The sequence below is a fragment of the Zingiber officinale genome, chromosome 9B (assembly GCF_018446385.1).
Source record: "Zingiber officinale cultivar Zhangliang chromosome 9B, Zo_v1.1, whole genome shotgun sequence".
Lineage (NCBI taxonomy): Eukaryota > Viridiplantae > Streptophyta > Magnoliopsida > Zingiberales > Zingiberaceae > Zingiber > Zingiber officinale.
Genome location: NC_056003.1, coordinates 11,523,476 through 11,546,114, shown reverse-complemented (window position 1 = coordinate 11,546,114; position 22,639 = coordinate 11,523,476). Strand labels below are relative to the sequence as shown.

The window sequence follows — 22,639 nt, the reverse complement described above, 5'->3', positions numbered from 1 at the left end:
AGACATGCGGGTACACAGCGAAGGCGCGCGTCGCCAGTTCCAAGGTGGGGGCATCCTGATCGTACGGTTCGGAGACGTACGCCATGCGAATCCCGGCCAACGGACGGTCGACAGCGTCAGCAATCCTTACTCTTTTTTTTTTTTACTTCTTCGTCCCTCTTCTCTCGTCGTCGTCTTCTTCCACGTAATTATAACGAACAAGGACGAATAAGAATTATGATTATTATGATTATTATTATTATTTATATTATTTTCCCGAAATTAAGTTTATATATTTATTTTACAAAAAATTATTCGCTCGCCGATAAAAGGACGAGGAGAGAATGCGTTTAGCCTTGCCCTAGAATCCGAAGCAGCCAGTACGAGGCGGTGGATTTCTCTCTCACGGTCATGGATTCTTCCCTTACTCTTCCTGTACTCCTTCTCTGTGCTCATCGTTTGATTCGATCTGTTGTGGTTGTGTTTGTTGTTGGGGGATCGAGGCGGTCGGCCGGGGACGAGATTAGGGTTGACAGAAGAGAGTGAGCACACGGCGGGGAGGGCATCGGCGGCGGTGCCGTCGCTGTGGCGTGCTCACTCCTCTCTCTGTCATCTCCATCTCCCTGTGCGGGCCGCAGAAACTAATCAAGGATGCGTCTTTGTTTCCCCCTCTTCGGATCGGTGAAGCAGCGGGGAGAAGTGGGAAAGAGCAGGGTGCAGGGCATCATCTCGATGCGATGGAAATGCGTGCGGTTGTGCTTATCTCATGTCGGCCACTGTTGATCTGGAGAGGAGGCTGGTCTCTGGATGGGTTTCCGAGGTAGGGCAGTGGATCAATTTGTTTTATTTTTCTTCCATTTTTAAAACAAAACTTCGTACAAAATAGTAATCTTGACGAGTTAAACTGAAGAATAAAAATGAAAAACAGAATATTTCTCATGGATTGGAGTTGGACGCGTACGTGACTTTTGAGACGAAGGTACTTTGCGTTGGGGAACGGAATTGGATGGTAGAAGACGGGGAGGTACGCCTACCTATCTGAGTCAGCTCTCTGTATCCTCCTCCTGTACATTGTCCGGATTTAACAGGTGTCACTGTTTATTTGGATTAGTTTTCTTCTCCCTCTTTCTTCCTCTTATTTCCTCAAGCTTTCTTCGTCTTCTTTCCTTGAGGTTTCTTCCTCTTCTGTTCACTAAAAGTGTATTGCGCGATTTTCCCTCTTTCATCGTCTTTCTCTTTCCATCAAAATCACATTTCTTTTTTATTTCCAGTGCTTTGTTGCCTGCTTCTGATGTTATTTCTTGATTTTTGTTCAGTTATCTTCCATCAAAATGATTTTTTTTTCCTGTTTATTTTTTCCAGTGCTTTGTTACTGGATTCGATGTTTTTTCTTGATTTAGGCCCGGTTATCTTTCCTAAAATTGATGGTTTCTGCAGTCAAGTTGAGTGAGATCTGGCGAGAGCAAGTGCACGGCAGCTTGGGCTGTGATCATTCTCCCAGAACAAGTTTGGTGGAAAGCTTCTGTCGCTTAAGGTAACTACTTGTCCTTTTTTATGTCGTGATACCGTTTGTTGTATTTTACTAGATCTTCCAGGTTTGACTTTAAGATTGAAATTTGTGGCTTTTTGTTGAGAATGTATGTATATATAACAAGATAATTATGATGAAAAAAGTGAGCTAACTAGGTAGAGTCTCTTTGAATGGTTTATATGGAAGATCCAAGAACTGTGTTTCGGACCTAAATATGGAACATGATTAAGGTAGAAATATTCGTTAATTAATCAAACTGCAAGTAGTCTTTAGAGGACCCTTATTGGCTTGAGTCCCTCTTATGCTTCACGAAAGTCCAGTACAATGATGAATGATTTATTAGATAAGAAAATTGCTTATATGGTCATAGTAAGATGGAAGGTGTATGGAAATAATTATAGAACAATAAGTTTAATTATACATACAATGAGATTCATATAGCTAGTAAAGCTTTTTTTTTAAAAAAAAAAAAAATTATTCTGCTAATGCTAACACCATTATAGAAAGACATTTGAAGAGGTTAGAGGGGGATTTATACCTTGAAAAATCATTGCCGGATTTATTCAGTTAGTCATATATGCCTTACTGAGTGTGGGGATATCGTTTATGGGCAATTGGAAATAGTAGAATGAGACAATGATAAAATCATTGTTAATTTTATGGTTATCTTAACTTCTTCAGTCACAGGATATATTAATTTGGTTTTGGTTTATTAGTAGGAATGCAGCTACTAAATTTATCTGATGTTGAGGATAAAATCTTCTCCCATATTTATTTTTAACCTGAACAGTTATTCCTTCTCTATTATTGCTTTATTATTATTTTGAATCCTTGTGATGTTTGTTTAGGCTTCTTGGCATTTCCAGAAGGCTATATATAATTCTACCTTCAATCAAGGACACAAAAATGAATCTGAATTAGGAAGAGGGGAAAAAAACCAAGTTAGTTACTGGACAACATTATTGAAGAGCTTAAAACAAATCAATAACTTTATAAAAAAGAGTATCACAGAGTTTCTATTCTTCAATTCATAATTAGGTACCTTTTTCATGTGCCGTAATGCTGGGAATACTTTCCATCTTTTCTATTTAGTTATCCTATCTCTAATTATTCCATTTTGCATAACATAAAACCAATATGCTGAGTAGATACATTGATTTTTATTTTATTTTTCTCATGTGCAAGGCTATAATACTTAACATAATCTGGAAACAAAAGGAACTAATGACGCTCATGTGAATGATAAGTTAATTGATAAATAGCAATATATATAGCTATCATGTATTTTGGGTAGGAGAGGCTTCATTTCCTTCAATTATAATGAATATCAAGGATATGATAACACATACATGAACTCATTTTTACATTGGTTTATATATCATCGCCCATTGGTTTGTAATCACACTCACACATGTATCTATATATAAAAACATTAAAATTGCTGTATAAGTATCTAGTAGTGTTATTGTGGCTAATGATGCACAGGAGTCAATGTTGACACTGGTTTATATATCATCACCCCTTGTACAATGATTAGTTTCTCTTTTATCCTTGCTAGCCTCCACTTCAGCTTTCAGTCCTTTTTCTTATTTAACCAAGTATCAAAATGGTGTTGCTTGTTTACTTTTAGTTGTCACACTTTTATTTTGTGTAAAATATAAATGTGAAACAAATATTACCTGGTACTTAATGAGTTCAGATGGTATTGTTTTTAACTACACGTTGCTACAAAATTTATGTGTACAATAGATAATGCCAAATTGGGGAGGAAGATCAAACTTAGAGATTGATAACAAAAAATCAAGAATATGAACTATGTGGGCAGGATACAAAAAATACCTATTGTAATTCTAATCTATGTGGAATGCTAGATAATATCTGTTATTTTAAATTTGATTGGTCTTTTGTGAATAATAAGGGGAAGGAGAAAGGTCAGGTAAATTCATATAAAAAATGGCAGAGTATTGATATAACTGGTATTTTATAATTGTTATTGTTATTTGTGATAAAAAGAATAGGTATATTTTATTGAAGAGTGAGGCATATTTATATATAAATTAGAAATATATCTTAGAAAAGAATCTATCTTAGGAAACTATAATTAGGCTAATTGATAACTTAATAATTGACATATATATTAATTAATATATATATATATATATATATATATATATATATATATATATATATATATATATATATATATATAATACTTCCCTTCAAGTTAGGATCATAGACATTAATCATGCATAATTTGCTACAAAGATAATCAACCTGAACCTCATTTAAAACTTTTATGAAGATGTCCCTTAGTTGTTCTCCAATGTTCACATATCCTGTAAAGATCAAGCCTTATTGAATTTTCTCACGAACAAAATGACAATCAATTTTAATATGTTTAGTTCGCTCATGGAACACACAGAATTTGATTCAATATGAAGGGCAGTTTGGCTATCACCCTACAGTTTTGCTAGTACTAAAATTTTAGTCTTATTTCGCTCTATAATAGATATATCCATATTATCTCATACACAGACTATGCCATAGTCCTACATTTTAACTCTACACTAGATCATGACATAATATTTTGCTTCTTACTCTTCCAGGAGACTAAATTTCCTCCAACAAAGATGCAATAAACTGAAGTAGATCTTCTATCCATTTAAGAACATGCACAATCTGTATTTGAAAAACATTCAATATGAGTGTGCCTATGATTTGCATATACGATACCCCGTCTGGGTGCTTCATTAAAAAAATATAAAATTTACTCTAATGTTATCCAATGATGAACTGTTGGAGATGACATAAATTGATTGACAATACTAATTAAATATGTAATATTTAGATAAGCCATGGTAAGATAATTCATTTCTCAACTAACCTTCGATATCTCTCAGGATGTTTAAATAGTGTTCTATCTCCTGTGAGGCGCATGTTTTGAGTCATTGGAGTACTACAAGGCTTTGCACCCAATTTTTTCGTCGAGGATATATTTTCTCTGAGATAGAAATATATCTTTTTTACTTCTCGTAACTTTAACACCCAAGAAATACTTTAGCACCCCAAGTCTTTCATGTGAAACTGAGTATGAATGAAAGATTTAAGAGATGAGATTCCTATATTATCACTTTCAGTGATAACAATATCATCAACATACACAACTAACAGAATGATACCAGTTTCTGCTCATCATACCAAAATTTCTAATAACCTGACTAAACTTTTTAAACCAAGCACGTAAACTTTGTTCCAAATAATACAAACAGATGCTAACTTTGTATACTCTTGATATACAAAGTCTTCATATATTCTTGATATCAAGTTGATATAAAGGCTAATGATGAGTAGTGACCATTGACATAAATAATCAAGTAGATGTTAACTTTGCAACGAGAGAAAAAGTGTCAGAATAATTCACACCATAGGTCTGAGTATAACCCTTAACAATAAGACGAGCTTTTATCTAACAAATGACCCATCCGAATTGACTTTACATCTCCTTTATCATTGCATCTTTCTAATTAGGATGAGATATGACCTCATGGACAATTTTATAAATAGAGATAGAGTCTCCATCAAGTGAAACAATAAAAGAATAAGAGAAAGGTGATAAGCCATTATAAAAAAACAAAAGAAGTAAGATAAATACATCAGCGTTTACCTTTGCATAACGTAATATGAAGATCATTGATTGGGACTGCATCTGATGATGAAGTAGTAGGTGCAGAATATGAATCAAGAGGTTGACGTTTGGAGTAGATTTGAATAATAGGAGGCTTGACTAGGGATGGCAATGGGGCGGGGGTGGGACGGGGACTAGTTTGACATCTCCATCCCCTCCCCTGAATTTCATCCCTACCCCCATCCTCACTTTTTCGGATTTGGGGAGTCTCTAAACCGAACCACTGGGATCAAATCCCCATCCCCGCCCTCATCTCTGCTTCCATCCCCAAATTAATTTTATATTATTAATAATAAATTTATTATTAATATTTTTTTTAAAAAATTAATATCAATAATAATAATAATAATAATAATAATAATAATAATAATAATAATAATATTATTATTATTATTATTATTATTATTTTCGGGGTTGGGGACAATATCTCCATACTCGCCCCGAACTCGCCCCATCCTCAAAAAAATCCCCGAACCCGTCCCCATCCCCAATTAAATCGGGGATCCCCGTCCCCGTTGCAGGTTTTCCCCGGGGGGCCCTGAACCCTCGGGGAAAATTGTTATCTCTAGCTTTACAGGAGCCGATTCCGGGACGAGTGAGGAGGTTGTGATAGAATACATCAACAAATCATCATCCTCTCTTTGATGAGTCAAAGTATGTGAGGATGGGAAATAAGGTGTCTTCTAAGAAGGTAAGATCAATTGAAACAAGATATTTGTTAATACTGGGATAATAACATAAACTTTTCTGAAGACGAGAATAAACAAGGAAGATGCATTTTAAAGACTTAGAATCTAATTTAGTGACATGCGGGCGAACATCCTGAACAACACAGGTGCTACCAAATGTCCTAGTTTTAAACTAATTCAAAAGGAAGACTAATTCAAAAGGAATAGTAGCACATTTATTTATTTTAGGACTTAAACTAAAACGGTGATGTTTTGTAAACTGATAAGACTCTCAATCTAATGAAGACACCTTACCATATTATGGACAAAGCTTTTTGAGCAAAGGGAAAGATGCATGCCCAAACCTACAATGAGCTTCGAAAGGAGATGTGGCACTCGAGCAAGCAAAAGAATTTTAAAGCGGTATGTTAAGAATGTAGAGGCCTCTAGACTTATATCCTTTACCAATTTTTTTCTTCATCAAAAGATTCTAAAATAAGCAATGATTAGAAAAAAATGAGATGCAACCGTTAAGATTATGAGTTAGTTGACTGACATAGAGCAAATTAAAGGATAAATTAGGTGTCATATCAACAAACACAAGATGAAGAACCATCAACTAAAGTAACGATAGGAGTGTCAGCTTTGGACTGAAAAATAGAAAAGAAATTAGTATTACCTGTTATATGATCCGTAGCACCAGAATCCATGACTCATTTGGAGGATGATGAAAGAAGACATTTGTTTTGTTTACCTAAATCAGCAACATCGATGACAAAGGGAGATGAAGACTTGAGTGATTCCTGATATTTTGAGAACTTGGCAAATTTATCTACAAAGATAAGGATTGATTTATCAGAGACATCATTAGTGGACGTAATATGAGCTAAGTGTTTTTTTTTATTTTTGTACTGAAGCTTTTTACACTCAAACTTTGTATGACCTGGCTTATGACAGTAGTTGTACATAATACCAACCAAATTGGGCGTTCGAGTTTCAAAGTCCTGTGAGTCATCTCCTTTGTTTCCAACTAGTTGATCTTATCTTCCAAGCACATAATTAGTATTGTGACTTACCAAACCACCACTAAACGGAACGAGTGCATTACTTTATGTACAGAGAACATGACTTAATACATCTTGTAAAGAGGAGACCTCAGAACCTAAGAGAACTTGTGACTTAGCAGACACAAAGTCAAGAGATAAACTAGCGAGGAAGTTGTGATAGTCATTTTCTCTCGTTAACGTTGTTGAACCTTCACATCAAGGTTAAAGGGTAGCATCATATTAAGTTCCTCGTGTCTTCTTGAACGTTATAAAATAATTAATCAGAGGCTAATCTTGTTTTTCTACACTGTAAAATGCTTTACAAATCTCATACATGCATAAGAGATTCCCTTTTCCAAAGGACAAAAATTTTAAATAATCCACCAGTTTTTTTTAACAAATTCACAGTAATTGATCAAACCAATTACCACCTCAGTATCAATACAATTTTGAATTTGAAGGAACAAGTGAGCATCTTCTCTAAGCCATGTCTGCTTCAAATCGTCTTGAGGAGGATCATTAGTTAAATGACCATCTTTGTCAATACTTCGTAGATAAAGACAAACAATCTTACTCCAATCAAAATAGTTCTAACCATTTAACTTACAGTCTGTGATTTTAGACATCACAGTCACCACATCTGTCACAATAGAAGACTTATTTTCAATCATAAAATCTTATTCTAAAGGAAGTCAAATAAGAGAAGAATATGACAAGTACAGACAAACCCACACGCGCAAGAAGGAAGACCGAACTAATATCAGCATTGGTTGCTAGCACGCGGAGGCTCAGAAAAAAAAAGTCAAAAGTGGGGCAGGAAACCATGTCTAGGAAACTGCATCTAGGAAACCAATATGGCGGTGGTTGCCCGACGCACAGGATGACGTGATCTGCAGTCGTGTGTAGGTGCTGCTCATGTTGAGGAAAGTAGGGTGACAGATGAGGAAGAGAAAGAAGAGCTAGAGGAGGTGGTGGAGAGGCTGAGATTGACGAAGAGGACAAGAAAGACGTTTAGGGTTGGATCACTTAGCGCGCCTTGTTAGAATCGAGGGGGTCAAGGATGAACTCGAAGAAGGCTAGGTCATAGGGGTCGGGATTCAGCCGACATCGGGGTCGAAGGCGCTGTGGTGAGAAGCAGTGTCTTCGTACGTACGTGAGAAGGAGCGTCATTGCACGTACATGAGAGGAAGAAGAGGCGGAAATGGAACCCTAATATCAAATGCTTAATTTCGAAGTAGCTTTGATACCATGTTATTTGAGATAAAGAGAATATGTATACTTTATTGAAGACTAAGATATATTTATATACAAATTAAGAACCTATCTTAGGAAAGAATCTATCTCAACGAACTAAATATTAACTAATATATTGCTATAATGTAATTATATCATATTATTTAATAATCACTAATCAATAAAATGCTATTGTTATGCATTTCTACTTTCTGGTATTATGAATAAAATTGTGAGAATACCAATACCTTCATCATGCATGCAGGTTTTGATATTTCTCATTTCGCATATCTAACTTTCATAATACCAAAATCATGTAGCCCATTCCCATTATACCCTTTATTCTTTCATGAAATAATTATGCAAGTCTCTAAATTTTTATTCTATCCATTCAAAAATTTATTGCTCTCAAATTATGCTGTCAAATTTAGATTCGAGGACACATGGTGGCAAAAAGGCGATTACACTCGTCCTCGGTGCCCCCGCCATCCGTCTCAAGGCCAACACGAATGAGGTAAATCACGGGTGACTACTAGCCTTTGGAATAGTGACTGGCGCATGAGGGAGGACCTAGATTCGAGGACACATATACATTAAGGAGGCTTCCAAGAGTACATTGGTTTTGGTTTAAAGTGATTTGGAGTTCTCTAAGCTTATCGGCCAATTTTGAATAAAACTATTGTTGGACCTACACTATTCGAAAATTCAAAAGTTTGATATTTTTTGAATCAAGAGAGTCCTAGGAACCAATTGATGGTGTTGTTTAGTAAGTATCATTGTTTTACACCATATAATAAGCTCATGACAAATTTTATTAAGCGTTTACAAGTTTAAAAATTATCCGCTCTCAATTTATGCGGTCTAATTTAAATCTAAGGGCATAGATACATTAAGAAAACTTATAGTAGATTTTGGTTTGAAGTGATTCAAGGTTCTATAGGTATGAAATTTGTTGATGGACCTACGCTATTTGAAAATTTAAAAGTTTAATATTTTTTGAATGAGTAGTCCTAGGAATCCATTGGTGATGTTAGTTAGTAAGTATCATTATTTTACGTCTTCTAATAAGCTTGTTGTGATAAATTTTATCAAGCTTTTACCAATTTAAAATTTAACTACTCTCAATTTACATCATCTAATTCAAATTTGAGGGCATAGATACATTAAGGAAATTTTCAGGAGTATATTAATTTTGAATTGTGTTAATTTCAGGTACTTCATAAATTGAGAGTGATAAATTTTTAAATAGATAGAGAAAAAAAATATAAACACGCAAACCTATGTAATTATTTCAAGGAGGGTATAATGAGAATGCATTGCATGATTTTGATATTATGAAAGTTAGATACGTGAAATGATAAATCCCGAAACCTGAATATGCAGTTAAGTAAAATACCGATAAAAAGTAACATTAATTTGTGTCTTACATTTAGTCTATTATATTATATGAAGGTGATGCATATGAAAAATTAAGGAATAACGAGGGGTTGTTAAGGCTTAGATGTCGGAATTATGGGAATTAAATATTTTGGAAAAGTTAATGAGTTAATTTTCTCTTTTTAATATATAGAGTTGTTGCCAGATATACATGTTAAATTTAAATGCACTTATGGTGTTAGAGTGGTAATTTAACTTGTGCTTCGACAAGGATGCCAAGTTTTAAGTAGGGAGTTTATGACGTCAAGTTTAGCCTCACATGGAACTAAAATGAATTAATTCTTCTATTTGGTCATGTTATTTGATCTCAACTAATAGATATTGTCGCTTATGATACTCTACAAGGATCATACTCTACCTTCACTATTAACCGTTTTACTAGATAAGCATCATTCTCTGCATGTATAACAAAGATCTACCTTCTTTTTCATGGTAAAATGGTTATTGTTTACATCATCTTTTCTGAAGTAGATTAAAGCTTTGTCCTATTCAAAGCAACTTAAAGACAACAATGTTGTTTCAAGATTTCATCTTAGGTCATATTCTAAACTATACAAATCAAATAAATTATTTTGGCTATCATGTTTGCAATAAGAAGATGATTCACTAGGTCAAAATCTGCTATTATATAAACGTCTAGTCAGATATCTTATTTAAATTACTTTTTTTTTCTAAATTTATTACAACCTTGATCCGATTGGTTAAATATAATCATGTGATGATTAACGAAATTTCTAATTTGATTAGGCTCCACGATCCTCTAAATTTAACTATTGTGTTACCTTATGTAATGGATTGAGAACGGGGGATAAATTCTCTCATGTGATTTATTGTAACGTGGATTGGTTAAATATTAAACTATTGACTACTAGTCATTCGTGCAGTGACCAAAGTATGGAGGAAGACATACTCGAATACATCGAGTTTCGACCTCATAATCTAATATGGAAAAATCAGTGAACAAATGGGGATAGAAGTGTTGGAGTAATAGACAGATTATAGTCCAAACAATTGAGAGCACTGTGCAAGTCAATAGAAACATGCTGCATCATCCCTACAATTAATGGAAAACATAAAGTTGACCAGGAGTATGTATGACGCCCTTCTTAGCATAGTTGTGGCATACAATATGTTTTTGTTAATCCAAGCTTAAATTTTTGCACCCAAGTTTATTAACTAAAGTATGGACTGCTTGTGTATTGTGACCAGTGAATGCAAATTAACTCGGAGGAAGAATTGAAAAGGTTTCAATATTTTTGATAGCAAGTGCTTGTCATCATGGTCTTCTTTGATGCTCTCTTAACCATAGAGATAGAGATGATTCCCAAGGTCACACGAGTGGAGTTAGTTTATGAAATAGGAAACATAGTACTACCTTTTCTGCTCTGATATTATTTCCAACTTTTGTCCAGCTCACGTACTATTCATGTTTTATTAGAAGAGAAGGTACCTGTAGTACATGGATGTAGCTCACGTAGTATTCATGTTTTATTAGGCGAGATGGTTCCTGTAGTACATCTATTTTATATATGTGAAAAGGTACACTTGAGATGAATCCTTATGTATTCTTTTTTGTTCACAAAGGACAATTGGTGGCAAATTTTTCGGGCGGGTTGTCACTGTCAACAAGCTTTCTGAGCAAGTGATTAATGAAGTTATGCATTTTAAAAATTTATTTCCTGTTATTATTATTCCATGCGTTCCCAATTATATCTGATTGGATCGATTTCATAGCCACGTTGTTCTTTGAATTTCCATCCTACTGTCATTTATGTATCAGTTGTCAGTATTTGGATGTCTTCCTTCCTTTTGTCGATCAAATAGATTGAGAATCCTTTTTACAAGGATTGTGCTTTTTTTTTTCTTTCAAAATATTGATTAGATTTATGACGTTTTTCTGAAAATCATAGATCCTCTATATATTTTAGTTCACCCATGTGCTTTTAATAAAAAATAACGGTCTACTTCATGTGCCACCATATCTATGTTGGTTCTTCCTGATAGTCTGCTCTTGGTTTTTTAGTGTACACTGATCATGAGTTGAGGCATACTAATAGTCTGCTCTTGGTTTTTTAGTGTACACTGATCATGAGTTGAGGCATACAAGTCATCACTTGAGATGATTAGATAAATTTGTTCGGTACAAAAGGACTATTTTGCTTACATAATGAAACAGTTTGTTCTCTTTTATCTGCTTTTAGATTGATTTTATGTGTTCATTCAAAACTTAAAACTTGAAGCTTCTGGTGTGCAGAATTCATTCCATATATACAGTTTGTAACTTGCCCACTAAATCTCCCATACATGTGTGATTGATCTATTTTCTTACTAGCTCCACTCTTCAGATCATCGTATTTAAGTGAATCCATCAATTTTCTTGTCGATCCTGATCGTGGTCAACTGGGTTTAAAATGGATGCAGTTGCACGCTCTAATAGAATTTGGCTGCTCGAGTAAAACTTCAAAGTCTATCAAGTTCTACCTCCTCATTTCAGTGTCTGATTAAGCTTTACAAATTTGGGTAGCTACTAATCTACTATGCGATATTGTGTTTACAACAATATTCATAAGGAATGAATCACAAGGAAGAATACTTGTTCTTATTCCATTTAACATCTTTATGTGTTTGTCAGGATGGGTATGATTTATCAAGCTATATTGACCAAGTTTGAGATCATTAATACAATCTGAGAGCTCGGAGCTTTTCTTTCCATGTGCCACTATGAAGTTAAGGTTTATGCTAATCATCAAATTTTTTGATGATCATGAACTAGCATGAGGCCTAGGCTTTCACAATGAAACTTCTAAGCCTCTGTGACTGTTGGGATTCTGCAGCATATTTGTTTGTTTTGCGATGAGACCTGCACACTTGTAAATCTGGCTGAGGATTGAAACCTCAACTTCAAATGCCATTTTAAACCTTGTTTATGAGAATCCTTGCACAATATCTTCCTTTGTAATGCCATTAACAACTCAAGGATTTAGACATTTCTTGCAAAGAGCAGCCATCATATGAAATACTAAAGGGAGAAAAAAAATTGCAAGACTAAAAAGAACAGCCATCATTTGGACCTATTCAGGAAATAAAACTAGTTACTGAAGTATAAGAATACAATGCCGTAATATATTATTTTCCGGAAGAAAAAATCACGCCAATGAAACAGAAGAGCTGTAGAAGGCCACACCTTACAAGTGTATCGAAGGTGCTCATGTACGTAAAATCTTTGTGGACTCCTAGACTTGAATTCCTACTCCTAGTGACCTCGATTATTTCTGCTGGAGTAGGAGCCTTGTGGTATTTCTCATAACGGAGATCTGAAAGATTCACCAGCGTAACGGACATCCCCAAGCTCTTCTTCGATGCGCAGGAGCTGGGAACCAAAAACATTGTCAGAATTAGGCATATTGGAATGAACATTGAATAGATGATGATGCAAGTACTTCATGCCATGTTAACCTGGTTTCTTGGACGCAATAACTTTTCTTCTGTGGTTCAGGGTGCCGTAACCACAATACAAAAAATGGTGCGGTCCATGGTCCATAAGGGGGCACTTGTTTCAAGATATATTAGATTTAAATCGATATCAATTTGATCGCATCTCATGGCTACACAATTGGATTTGCCCATGGTAACTTCCCAAATACGTTCTCAGAGAATAGGCTTTGTTCATAATGACCTCATCCTCACATCCATTTGGAGCGAACTATATTAGCTTTCATCTAGTACTTCTATCCCAATAAATTTCCTTCTACTTCTCATCTACAATTTTAGTAAGTAATGGGCAAATGAGCAACATTACCCACCCAAATGCTTCATTTTACATCTAGAACCAATAGCAAACATCAGTCAAGTCTAACGCGGTTGACAACCAGGTTCAATAAACTTATCCGTGGGTATGCACTTAGGGCTGTAAATGAACCAAGCGTTCATGAACAAGCTTGGTGTTCGGCTTGGTAAGAACTTGTTTATGTTCGTTCAATATACATTAGATTAATTAAACAAACAAGCTTGAACAGCTCGTTAAGCTAAACAAACAAGCTTGAACACATATGTGTTTAGCTCGTTAACGTTTGTAAACAACGTTCGTGAACAATGTTCGTGAACAACGTTCGTGAACAATATTCACGAACAATATTTATTAATAAAATTCTTTTTAATATGCTAAATAAATAATAAAATAAAATAAAATAAATAAATAAATTTAAATTATCAATCTTAATAACTAATCAAACAATTAAAAGTTTCAAACAATCAAACAAGCTTGAATTGAGAACTTGATAACATGTAAACAAACCAAGCTCAAACCAAACTCAATCCAAGCTAGAACCAAGCTCAAGCCAAGCTTGAATTGAGAGCTTGATAACATCTAAACGAACCAAGCTCAAGCCAAGCTTCAAACAAGCTCAAGCTCATAAAAAATAAACCAAGCCAAGCTTGAACACTCATTTCAAAAGCTTGGTTCATTTTAAGCTCGGCTCGATTATTTTATCAAACAAGCTTGAACACCCCAAAGCTCGACTCGGCTCGGCTTGTTTACAGCCCTATATGCGCTCCTAATGTTTCTAGTATTGTAAATCATCCCGGTGTTAAATTGTAGGCATAACCATCATTTCTTGGTTAGTCAAAATCAATTCTCTAAAACGTGGAATCAAGGGAAAAACTCCTAGATATGTTCACGATAATCTATCAATAGGCGAACTTCGTTTCCTTCTACTTCTCATCTACTATTTTAGTAAGTAATGGGCAAATGAGCAACATTACCCACCCAAATGCTTCATTTTACATCTAGAACCAATAGCAAACATCAGTCAAGTCTAACGCGGTTGACAACCAGGTTCAATAAACTTATCCGTGGGTATGCGCTCCTAATGTTTCTAGTATTGTAAATCATCCCGGTGTTAAATTGTAGGCATAACCTTCATTTCTTGGTTAGTCAAAATCAATTCTCTAAAACGTGGAATCAAGGGAAAAACTCCTAGATATGTTCACGATAATCTATCAATAGGCGAACTTCGTTTCAATGTCACCAGAGAGGCAATGGTATATAACTGCAGAAGGCCTAAAATATCAATATTTGAATATTTGGTTGTCTGAGAAAATTGAATTAAGAGGAAAAAAATTGTTTTTGAGATTTACCAATAGTAAGCTTGGACTGTAAAATGAATTCAAACAACAGAACGAATCTTAAGAGCATAGAGCCAACTCTAGACTAGAGAAATATTTGGAAGGCGATAGCCAAGATATGGTCAACTCTAGACTAGAGAAATATTTGGAAGGCGATAGCCAAGATATGCTCAGCGAAAGAAAGGATAGAAAGCTGTTTGATACCTGATTATATTTGGCTAGACGCTCACTGCGGCATGGAGCCCCTGTTTTTATCTGTTAATCAGTTAAACAAAATTAGGTCAAGATTCGTCAAAAAATGCAAAATAATATTCATATATTAACTCTATAACTAGCATGCAATTCGAGAGATCATGCCTGCCCACTAGCCAGCCCGACAGATAGATCAGCAATAAAATTGTCTTCTGTCTCACCACTTCGGTGACTAACCATTACACCCCACCCAGCAGCTTTCGAGTCCAACGCCGCTTTAATGGATTCAGTAACGGTGCCAATCTGGTTAACCTACAATAGTCACAAAGCATCAATTTTCAAATCCAAGTCTCGTAATACTAAGATAACACATTCTTATTAGGCATAACAAGGATACTGAGAAAAATCCATGATTCCTCCATTACATGAATGACCTAAGTAGTCATCGTAGTCTTTGTTTTTTGAGTAGTTTCGTACCATAACAGCACTTATTCTAAATGAATACAACATTGAGCCACCAAATGAGCTCACAATCTATCAAATGAAAATAATAATCTAACTGAAGCAGGAATTGAATAAAGCTGTATTATGGAAATGATTTGAGAACACATTGCTAATGCAGATCACATTATAGATATATATATATATATATATATATGAAGAGATTTATCAAACAAACTTGTCCTGAACATTACATGGTTGTGATCGAATAGGGAATCCCACGAAACTATAGCATAAGTTGACCCTTGGACCTGAAACATCATGGTTGTTTTGTAGAGTTTACTATGCTTGGTAGCTTCCAATTATACATAATCATAGAAGGGAACTTCTTGTGTGTGGTTCTGTCACATATGAAGGTTAGTGATTAAGGAAACACTCCTGACTAGAGGTAAAGTCTCCTACGTGTTTTTATTCAGCTACTGACAAGGAAGTTGTGTAGTTATGGCATCAAGTTCTCCTCTCTTCCTGTCCCCTGCACACTGCCATCTCTACTCATGTACAACTTGCACCTTGCTACTTAGCAATAAACTAGATGTGTCTGTCACCGTTATCTGCATGCTTGCAACCCCATGCACAGAAGCTCTGCAAAGCAACTGCAATTGGCCTATGCATGATTGTTTGTGGAGCCCTTGTACAGAGGTTGAGCCTTAACCAAAACATGCCCACAATTGCTCACACCTTTTAATTTGATCTCAGTTACATGGAGAATAACTAGCATGGAGAACCTCAGGTGGAAAACATATATCCCTAAATATTCTTCTTCTCTAAATAGTACTAAGCATACTGTGGTCAAATTACCGTAGTCCTATCTGAACTACCCTGAACTTTCATTTATACTATTCCAATCAATATAGCATCTTACCTTTAGTAACAAAGCATTGCAGGCCTTCTTTTCAATAGCCTCAGCAATCCTCTTTGGATTTGTGACCAATAAATCATCGCCAACAAGCTGGATGTCAACTGAAGACACAAGTGATGCCCATGAGGACCAATCATCCTGGTCAAAGGGATCTTCAATTGAAACAATAGGGAAATCTTTGACGAAGTCTTTGTATATGTCGCAAAGGCTTTGAGCAGCATAGACATAACTTCCATCATTTGGCTGGTTCTTAAAGTCTAGATCATATCTTCCATCCTTTGTGAAAAACTCAGAAGCAGCCACATCCATACCAATTTTGATCTGCACAAAGACAAGAATAGTTAGGTAAAACATTAGTGAAAAGGCTATACATGACAGGAAAAATACAATGCCGCTACCTTTCCAGTATAACCAGCCTTATCAATAGCATCCATAAGTAGAACCAATCCTTCCCTATTGTCTTGAACATTTGGAGCAAAGCCACCTTCATCTCCAACGTTGCATGCATCTTGACCGTATTTTGCCTTGATAATACCCTTAAGGACGTGATATACTGCCATAACAGATATATGACACAATCAGTTCTCAGGTAACATAACAAGCATATGCACCATAAGAAGAAGATGAGTATTACCTTCACTACCCATACGGAGAGCCTCGGCAAATGAAGCTGCGCCAACGGGCAATATCATGAACTCTTGCATCGCAAGATTATTTCCTGCGTGGCTACCTCCATTGATCACATTAAAGGCAGGAACTGGCATAACGAGCTCCTTCGTTCCTGATAGTTCCTGGATATGCTTGTACAATGGCACTCCTTTTGCTCCCGCACCCGCCCGACAAACACTAAGCGAAACTCCAAGGATAGCGTTGGCTCCGAACTTTGATTTATTAGGCGTTCCATCCATATCGAGCATGATCGCATCCACATCCGCTTGACTCCTGTCAAGATCAACGATTAATACGTACCAGAACTACAGACGCACGGGCGGATAGTTAAGATAATCCCCTTTTTTTTTAAAAAAAACAAGTTGGAAAGATTCATTAGTCTGGTGCAAATCTTTGAAAACATGTTTTTGTTTGCGAGTAGACGAACCTGACATCGACGCCGATAAGCTTGGGGCCGAGAATCTCATTGATGTTCCTGACGGCATTGAGCACACCTTTGCCGCCATATACCTTCTTGTCGCCGTCTCTTAGCTCGAGAGCCTCGTAGATACCGGTAGATGCGCCGCTCGGTACAGCGGATCTGAAGAGGGCGCCGTCGCCCGTGACGAGGTCGACCTCGATGGTGGGATTACCCCTGCTGTCGACGATCTGGCGGGCCTTGACCGACTGGACGGCAGACTTCTGGGCGGCCGCAGAGGGGGTCGAGGTGGGCGCGGCGACGGCGGAGGCCCGGATCGCGAGGCTGCGCCGGGTGCGGTGCCAGGAGGAGGGGAAGGAGAGGTCTGGTGATAAGGATAGGGATCGGGAGGAGGAGAGGGCGGCAGCGAAGGAGGCGGGTGCCGGTTGGAGGTTGGACTGGGTAAGAGCCATTTTCTAGGGTTCGAGCTCTTCGCTTCCCGATCGCCGGCGGCTAGACGGAGATCGCGAAGAGACGATGGAATTTATAGCAACGCAAACCGATCGTCGACCTCGAGGGATCCGTCAACAATCAACGATCCGCTCCAAGTAGAATAACATATGAAAAGTTACTTTCCACTGCTGACCGTCAGATGGAATAGACATCTAAAATTTAACGCTAGATTTTTCCTTAAATATGTCGTAATTTCAAATTCATTGAGGGAATCCGAAACCAAAATAGTCCCGAGGGCGGCTGCTCGTCGCATGTGTTCGCTCAACGCCGTGGCGTTTGGTTTGTTGGAAAACGAGATTGAAAGCGGGAAACGGTGAGTGCTTCGCTGGGAAACGGACCGAAGCGGTTCAATCTCAATCGGTTGATGTTTATCATGGGCTGGCTTCAGCCCAATATAAAAAAAATGTAGTCCTTATAAGTTATAATTAATGATAATATTGAAATATTATATATATAATTTAGAATCTTTTATCCTTAAATATTTTAGATTTAACATATATTATTATTATTATTATTCTTGTCGATGTAAAAAGCTCATCATTTTTTAACAGAAATAATTTTAAAAAAAATAAAAATGAAGAGATGCAAAATCCCCATCAAATTGGCTAACATGTCAACTATATATGAATTAGTAAAGTGAAGCAACTCCTCTTCAATTCCTTTTGAAGAGCCAAAGAAGCTTTCATTGATCTACCATGAAACTCATGTCCTACCACACGACCCTAAGACATGCCACCAAATCATCCCAACACTTATTTCAGACACTCCGAGTGCATTCAAAGATCTCACACACTCGAATTGTCCCAGCCATGGGGAGGCATGTGGTAGAGAGGATTCCTAGCGCTCGCGAAGTCGAAAGGCGATCATCGCAAGCGAAGAGCGCGCTATCGCGCCACTTACAAAGAGTTTACCCTCTCAGCATCAAGAAAAGCTGCTCATTGCTCAGTCTCTCATCCCTCTCTCTATCTCAGAATTCAAATGCATCGTCCCTCAATAGCTCCTTCTCGAGTTGGGACCCCAAGAATTCAGTGTCGTTGCGAAAGCTTTTCGGGTCCTGGGAGGGCACCGAGACAGGGTTCGGAGTCGATGACTTGAGGTCTCTTCGTGGCGGCGAAGATCCAGCTAGTGGAATTCTGAGTGATGAGTTAGGAAGCGGGAAGAGGTGCAATTGGATTACGGAATTTAGCGGTAAGATGTGCATTTACTATATACTTTCATTAACTATTTGAGATCGAATCTTAACGAATTTTTTGTATCGTAGATGAAGCGTATATTTCATTCCACGATGAGTATTGGGGGGTACCCATTTACAATGACAAGTACAAACATCATTTTTTTAATTAAAAAAAAACAATTCAATTTTATTTATCGATCGATTGATTTGTAGTCGACTCTTTGAGCTTCTTGCATTGTGTGGAATGCTGATTGATCACAATTGGACTGAGATATTGAGGAGAAGAGAGATATACAGGTTGGTATATATATATGAATCAATGTTTTTTAAAATATTGTTCCAATATAAATTTATTTATTTATCACTTTCTTTTAGGAAAGTGTTTTTGGAATTTGATCATCATTTAGTTGCGAAGATGGAAGAGAAAGACATCATGGACATAACCTTCGACAAGGAGCTCATGCTTGCGGAGTGTAGAGTGCGATGCATAGTGGATAATGCCAAGTGCATTCAAAAGGTAGTGATTCTTTATAGCTAGTCAAAATCTAAAATTTATTGATTTGATTTATTTATTTATGATGATGATGATGTTGATGTTGATGATGATGATGATGAAGGTGAGTGAAGAATTTGGATCCTTTTGTAAGTACGTTTGGAGCCAAGTGAACCACAAACCGATGGTGAATAAATACAAGTGCTCTCGGAGTGTGCCATTGAGGACGCCGAAATCTGAGGCGATGAGCAAAGATCTAGTTCGGAGAGGGTTTCGATTGGTGGGTCCCGTCATCGTCTACTCCTTCATGCAAGCCGCCGGATTAGCCAACGATCATCTTGTTCATTGCTTCCGATTCGACGAGTGTGTACGGTTTGGAGAGAGGGGAGGCATTCCGTTACCCTACAAGGATTAATCAATCAATCTATGTATGTATGTATGATATGGTGTTTATGATTGTCAACTCTTTCGCAATTTGGTTAAATCAATGCATGATCAATGGATTGGGTAGAGTCCCCTTGAATTCCATTGGAGTAAGTTCATTTGATCGGCCTTGTAAGCTTGAGTAGTCTAACCAAGGGTGTAATTCGCTGGAGAAACCATAAAGAACTGCTAAAATTATTATAAATAATATTCAATAATTTTAACTAAATAATTGGAGCAACTTATGGAGCTTAATTGAGGGCAATCAAGTTGGTTAACTCGATGGATTGAAATTTATTGAAGATCCAAAAAGAATTGTATAAGACATTTGAGAAAGTATTTTCGGATGAGACGCAACATTATATTATTAACGATCGTTGGAAGAAGAGGAATTGTGTACAAGAAAGATAAACTCTTGTACGAGCTATGAAAATTGAGAGATGGTTTGTAATCTAGTTGATCAGCTTCAATAAGTCAATAGAGTAATATTGGATTTAAGTCGATTGATACTGCATTAGGAAAGCTAGACTAGTCATTGATTTGGCATGTTGATATAATGAAATTGTAATGGTCGATGATCTAAAGACTACAATAGACAAGTCATTTGATAGTGAATTTCAATAGACTAAAGTAACTGTTAATGATAAAATCCATTCAGAAAATAAATGGTTAATAATTGATCCACTTGAATGATTAGCAATAAAACAGAACAGTAAAACAATAGATAAATGTTGATGAAGATGGGAGGGTAACAAAATATTGATTATTTAAATTTGTTGGTGAAGAAAGCACCGGATGATCGAATTTAAATTTTGATTATGGCAGAAGATTTAATATTAAGGTTTCTTGTTGCTCTAACATGACTGAGTGTGCAAGAAAGTCCTAAGTGATCTTAGGAAAGGTGAAAATCCTAGTTGAGACAAGGTAAAAAAATTCTAATGAATATTAGGCAGGTGGAAAGTCCTAGCTACGGTTAGACAATGAAGTTTTGGTCCGGGGAATGGACAAGTCTTGACGGGTCGAGGGTGTTCGACGAAATCCTAGTGTTGAGGATACTAGGTGAAAGTACTGGAGTCGTGGACACTAGGTGGAAGACTGGACGGGTCGGGACGGACATCCATCGGAAAGTCCTGATGTCTCTGACGCTGAGCAAAAGTCCAAATGGTCTGGAAGACCGGTTTGACAAAAAATAAACTTTTTTGAGAGGAGTAGGTGAGGACATGTTCCCCGTTGAGGAAACAGTAGACGTCGGTTCAATTTAGGATTTCCGAAAAATCTGAAAATCAGAACTAGATAATCCGGAGACCATTAAATAGTTTATTAATCATATTTGATTATGCTAATTTTGTTTTGCAGGGCGTCTTTGTATTTGGACTAATATGTCTTGCAAGAATGAAATGTACAAAGGATTACTTCGGGTGAACAGTGCTCGAGGCGTCTTCCATGGTGTTGAAGGCGCCTTGGACACCTTGGCCGAAGTCCTGTGCAGAAAGGGGGCGGAGGCGCCTCCATGCGGCTAAAGGCGCCCTAGAAACTAGCTTGAAGGACCTTCGAACGCCTTGAAAGCTCCTTCAAATGGATAAATAGCGCAGGCTACAAAGATTATTGAGTCCGAGGATGAGGGGATAACTTTTACAGTTAGAGGCGCCATCCATGGTGTTGAAGGTGCCTTCAGTAGTCTATAAAAGACTGATTCGAACAACAAACAAGACACAACTCATTCTCGCGATTCTTCACTTGTGCACTGCTTCAAAGACGATCCTATGAATCTGTGATGCGACTTCGACAATTGAAAGTCCGGAACTTCTAATCCTTAGTTGTCAGTATAATTTTAATTATTGCAGTTAAATTATTGTACTTGTAATTCTCCAATTTATTAGTAAATTGTCCAAAGTAAATACTCAACGAGTATGAGCCTTAGAGTAGAAATTGTCACAAGGCTCCGAACCAAGTAAAACCAAAAGTGTTAGTTTGACTTTCTATTTTCCTTTCTTTATTTCTTTATTTTTGCTGTACTTACTCTGTATGGCATTGTGTTTTTCGAAAAACATGAAAAAAAAAAATCATGAGCGCTATTCACCTCCCCATCTAGCGCTTTCGAACCTACAAAATTTACTCTTATATTCTTTGTAACCCAATCTCTAAACTCCAATTATAAAATCGTTACCCTAAACGATTTTTCAACATCTAAATGTTATGAACATTTAAAGGTTACCCAATCTTCGAGAAAGATAATGAACAGACTCATAGAAGAATTGTAGTCCTTAGTATGTGAATAAAATGTTGGTGCAATCGATTTGTCCAGGTTGATTGGTTGATGTTAGTCCTGGTGCGGCCGACAACAGGAGAGTGAATTATCTGAAATGATAAAAATACTCTTTCTCGAAACTTTCAACTTTAGATAAGATAAACACTTTAAAAAACAAAACTAAATAGTGTAAAAATAGTACGAGACAAAAAGGGTTTACTTGGTTTACAACCAAGGAGGTTGCTAATCCAAGGCTAATTAAGCTCAAGTAGTAGACTCCTTCTACACAGGTCGGAGGCAGAGAAGCTTCGTACAAAATGTTGAAAGTACAGAACTTGACAACAGAGTAGAAAATCAAAGTACAGAAAGTGTTGCTCTAAATCTCGAGCACCATGCCTCCTTTTATAGACTCACTGGTCGAAGGACTGTTTGATGATGTGGCATGCTCCGGGTGCTCGAATCCGATC

The 22,639-nt window shown here is 36.7% G+C and overlaps 2 protein-coding genes and 1 long non-coding RNA gene across 5 annotated transcripts; 2 read left to right on the top strand and 1 right to left on the bottom strand.

Annotated features, from left to right (window-relative positions):
- Window positions 1–306: 306 nt before the first annotated feature.
- LOC122023636 lies at window positions 307–12,208 on the top strand. 3 transcript variants are annotated; one of them, XR_006123172.1, is made up of 5 exons: window positions 307–799; window positions 908–1,003; window positions 1,417–1,513; window positions 10,464–10,667; window positions 10,789–12,208. It is a non-coding gene; the product is annotated as an uncharacterized LOC122023636 (long non-coding RNA). The 3 variants fall into 3 exon arrangements; XR_006123171.1 differs by having other exon boundaries at window positions 8,574–10,667; XR_006123173.1 differs by lacking the exon at window positions 10,464–10,667.
- A 417-nt stretch (window positions 12,209–12,625) lies between these two features.
- On the bottom strand, window positions 12,626–17,851 carry LOC122023635 (enolase 1, chloroplastic-like). Its single transcript, XM_042581864.1, has 7 exons — window positions 17,352–17,851; window positions 16,890–17,197; window positions 16,654–16,808; window positions 16,259–16,576; window positions 15,061–15,207; window positions 14,908–14,958; window positions 12,626–12,949 (listed from the first exon to the last, which is right to left on the bottom strand). Exons 1-7 carry the CDS (start codon window positions 17,792–17,794, stop codon window positions 12,881–12,883), a joined length of 1,491 nt encoding a protein of 496 aa, XP_042437798.1. The 5' UTR covers window positions 17,795–17,851; the 3' UTR covers window positions 12,626–12,880.
- Window positions 17,852–18,627: 776 nt separating this feature from the next.
- Window positions 18,628–20,043, top strand: LOC122024633 (DNA-3-methyladenine glycosylase 1-like). Its single transcript, XM_042583289.1, has 5 exons — window positions 18,628–19,022; window positions 19,096–19,153; window positions 19,222–19,305; window positions 19,384–19,525; window positions 19,626–20,043. The coding sequence occupies exons 1-5, from the start codon at window positions 18,644–18,646 to the stop codon at window positions 19,914–19,916; spliced, it is 954 nt and encodes a 317-aa protein (XP_042439223.1). The 5' UTR covers window positions 18,628–18,643; the 3' UTR covers window positions 19,917–20,043.
- Window positions 20,044–22,639: the final 2,596 nt, after the last annotated feature.

What these genes read in the sequence shown, in the direction of transcription:
- LOC122024633 (XM_042583289.1), top strand. Translation starts at nt 18,644, where the DNA reads ATGGGGAGGCATGTGGTAGAGAGGATTCCTAGCGCTCGCGAAGTCGAA. An exon ending in TTGGATTACGGAATTTAGCG is followed by an intron (nt 19,023 to 19,095) that starts GTAAGATGTGCA and finishes TTTGTATCGTAG; the next exon opens with ATGAAGCGTATATTTCATTC. An exon ending in ATGCCAAGTGCATTCAAAAG is followed by an intron (nt 19,526 to 19,625) that starts GTAGTGATTCTT and finishes ATGATGATGAAG; the next exon opens with GTGAGTGAAGAATTTGGATC.
- LOC122023635 (XM_042581864.1), bottom strand. Translation starts at nt 17,794, where the DNA reads ATGGCTCTTACCCAGTCCAACCTCCAACCGGCACCCGCCTCCTTCGCT. An exon ending in CTTATCGGCGTCGATGTCAG is followed by an intron (nt 17,198 to 17,351) that starts GTTCGTCTACTC and finishes TGATCTTGACAG; the next exon opens with GAGTCAAGCGGATGTGGATG. An exon ending in GTCTAGCCAAATATAATCAG is followed by an intron (nt 12,950 to 14,907) that starts GTATCAAACAGC and finishes TTTGGTTCCCAG; the next exon opens with CTCCTGCGCATCGAAGAAGA.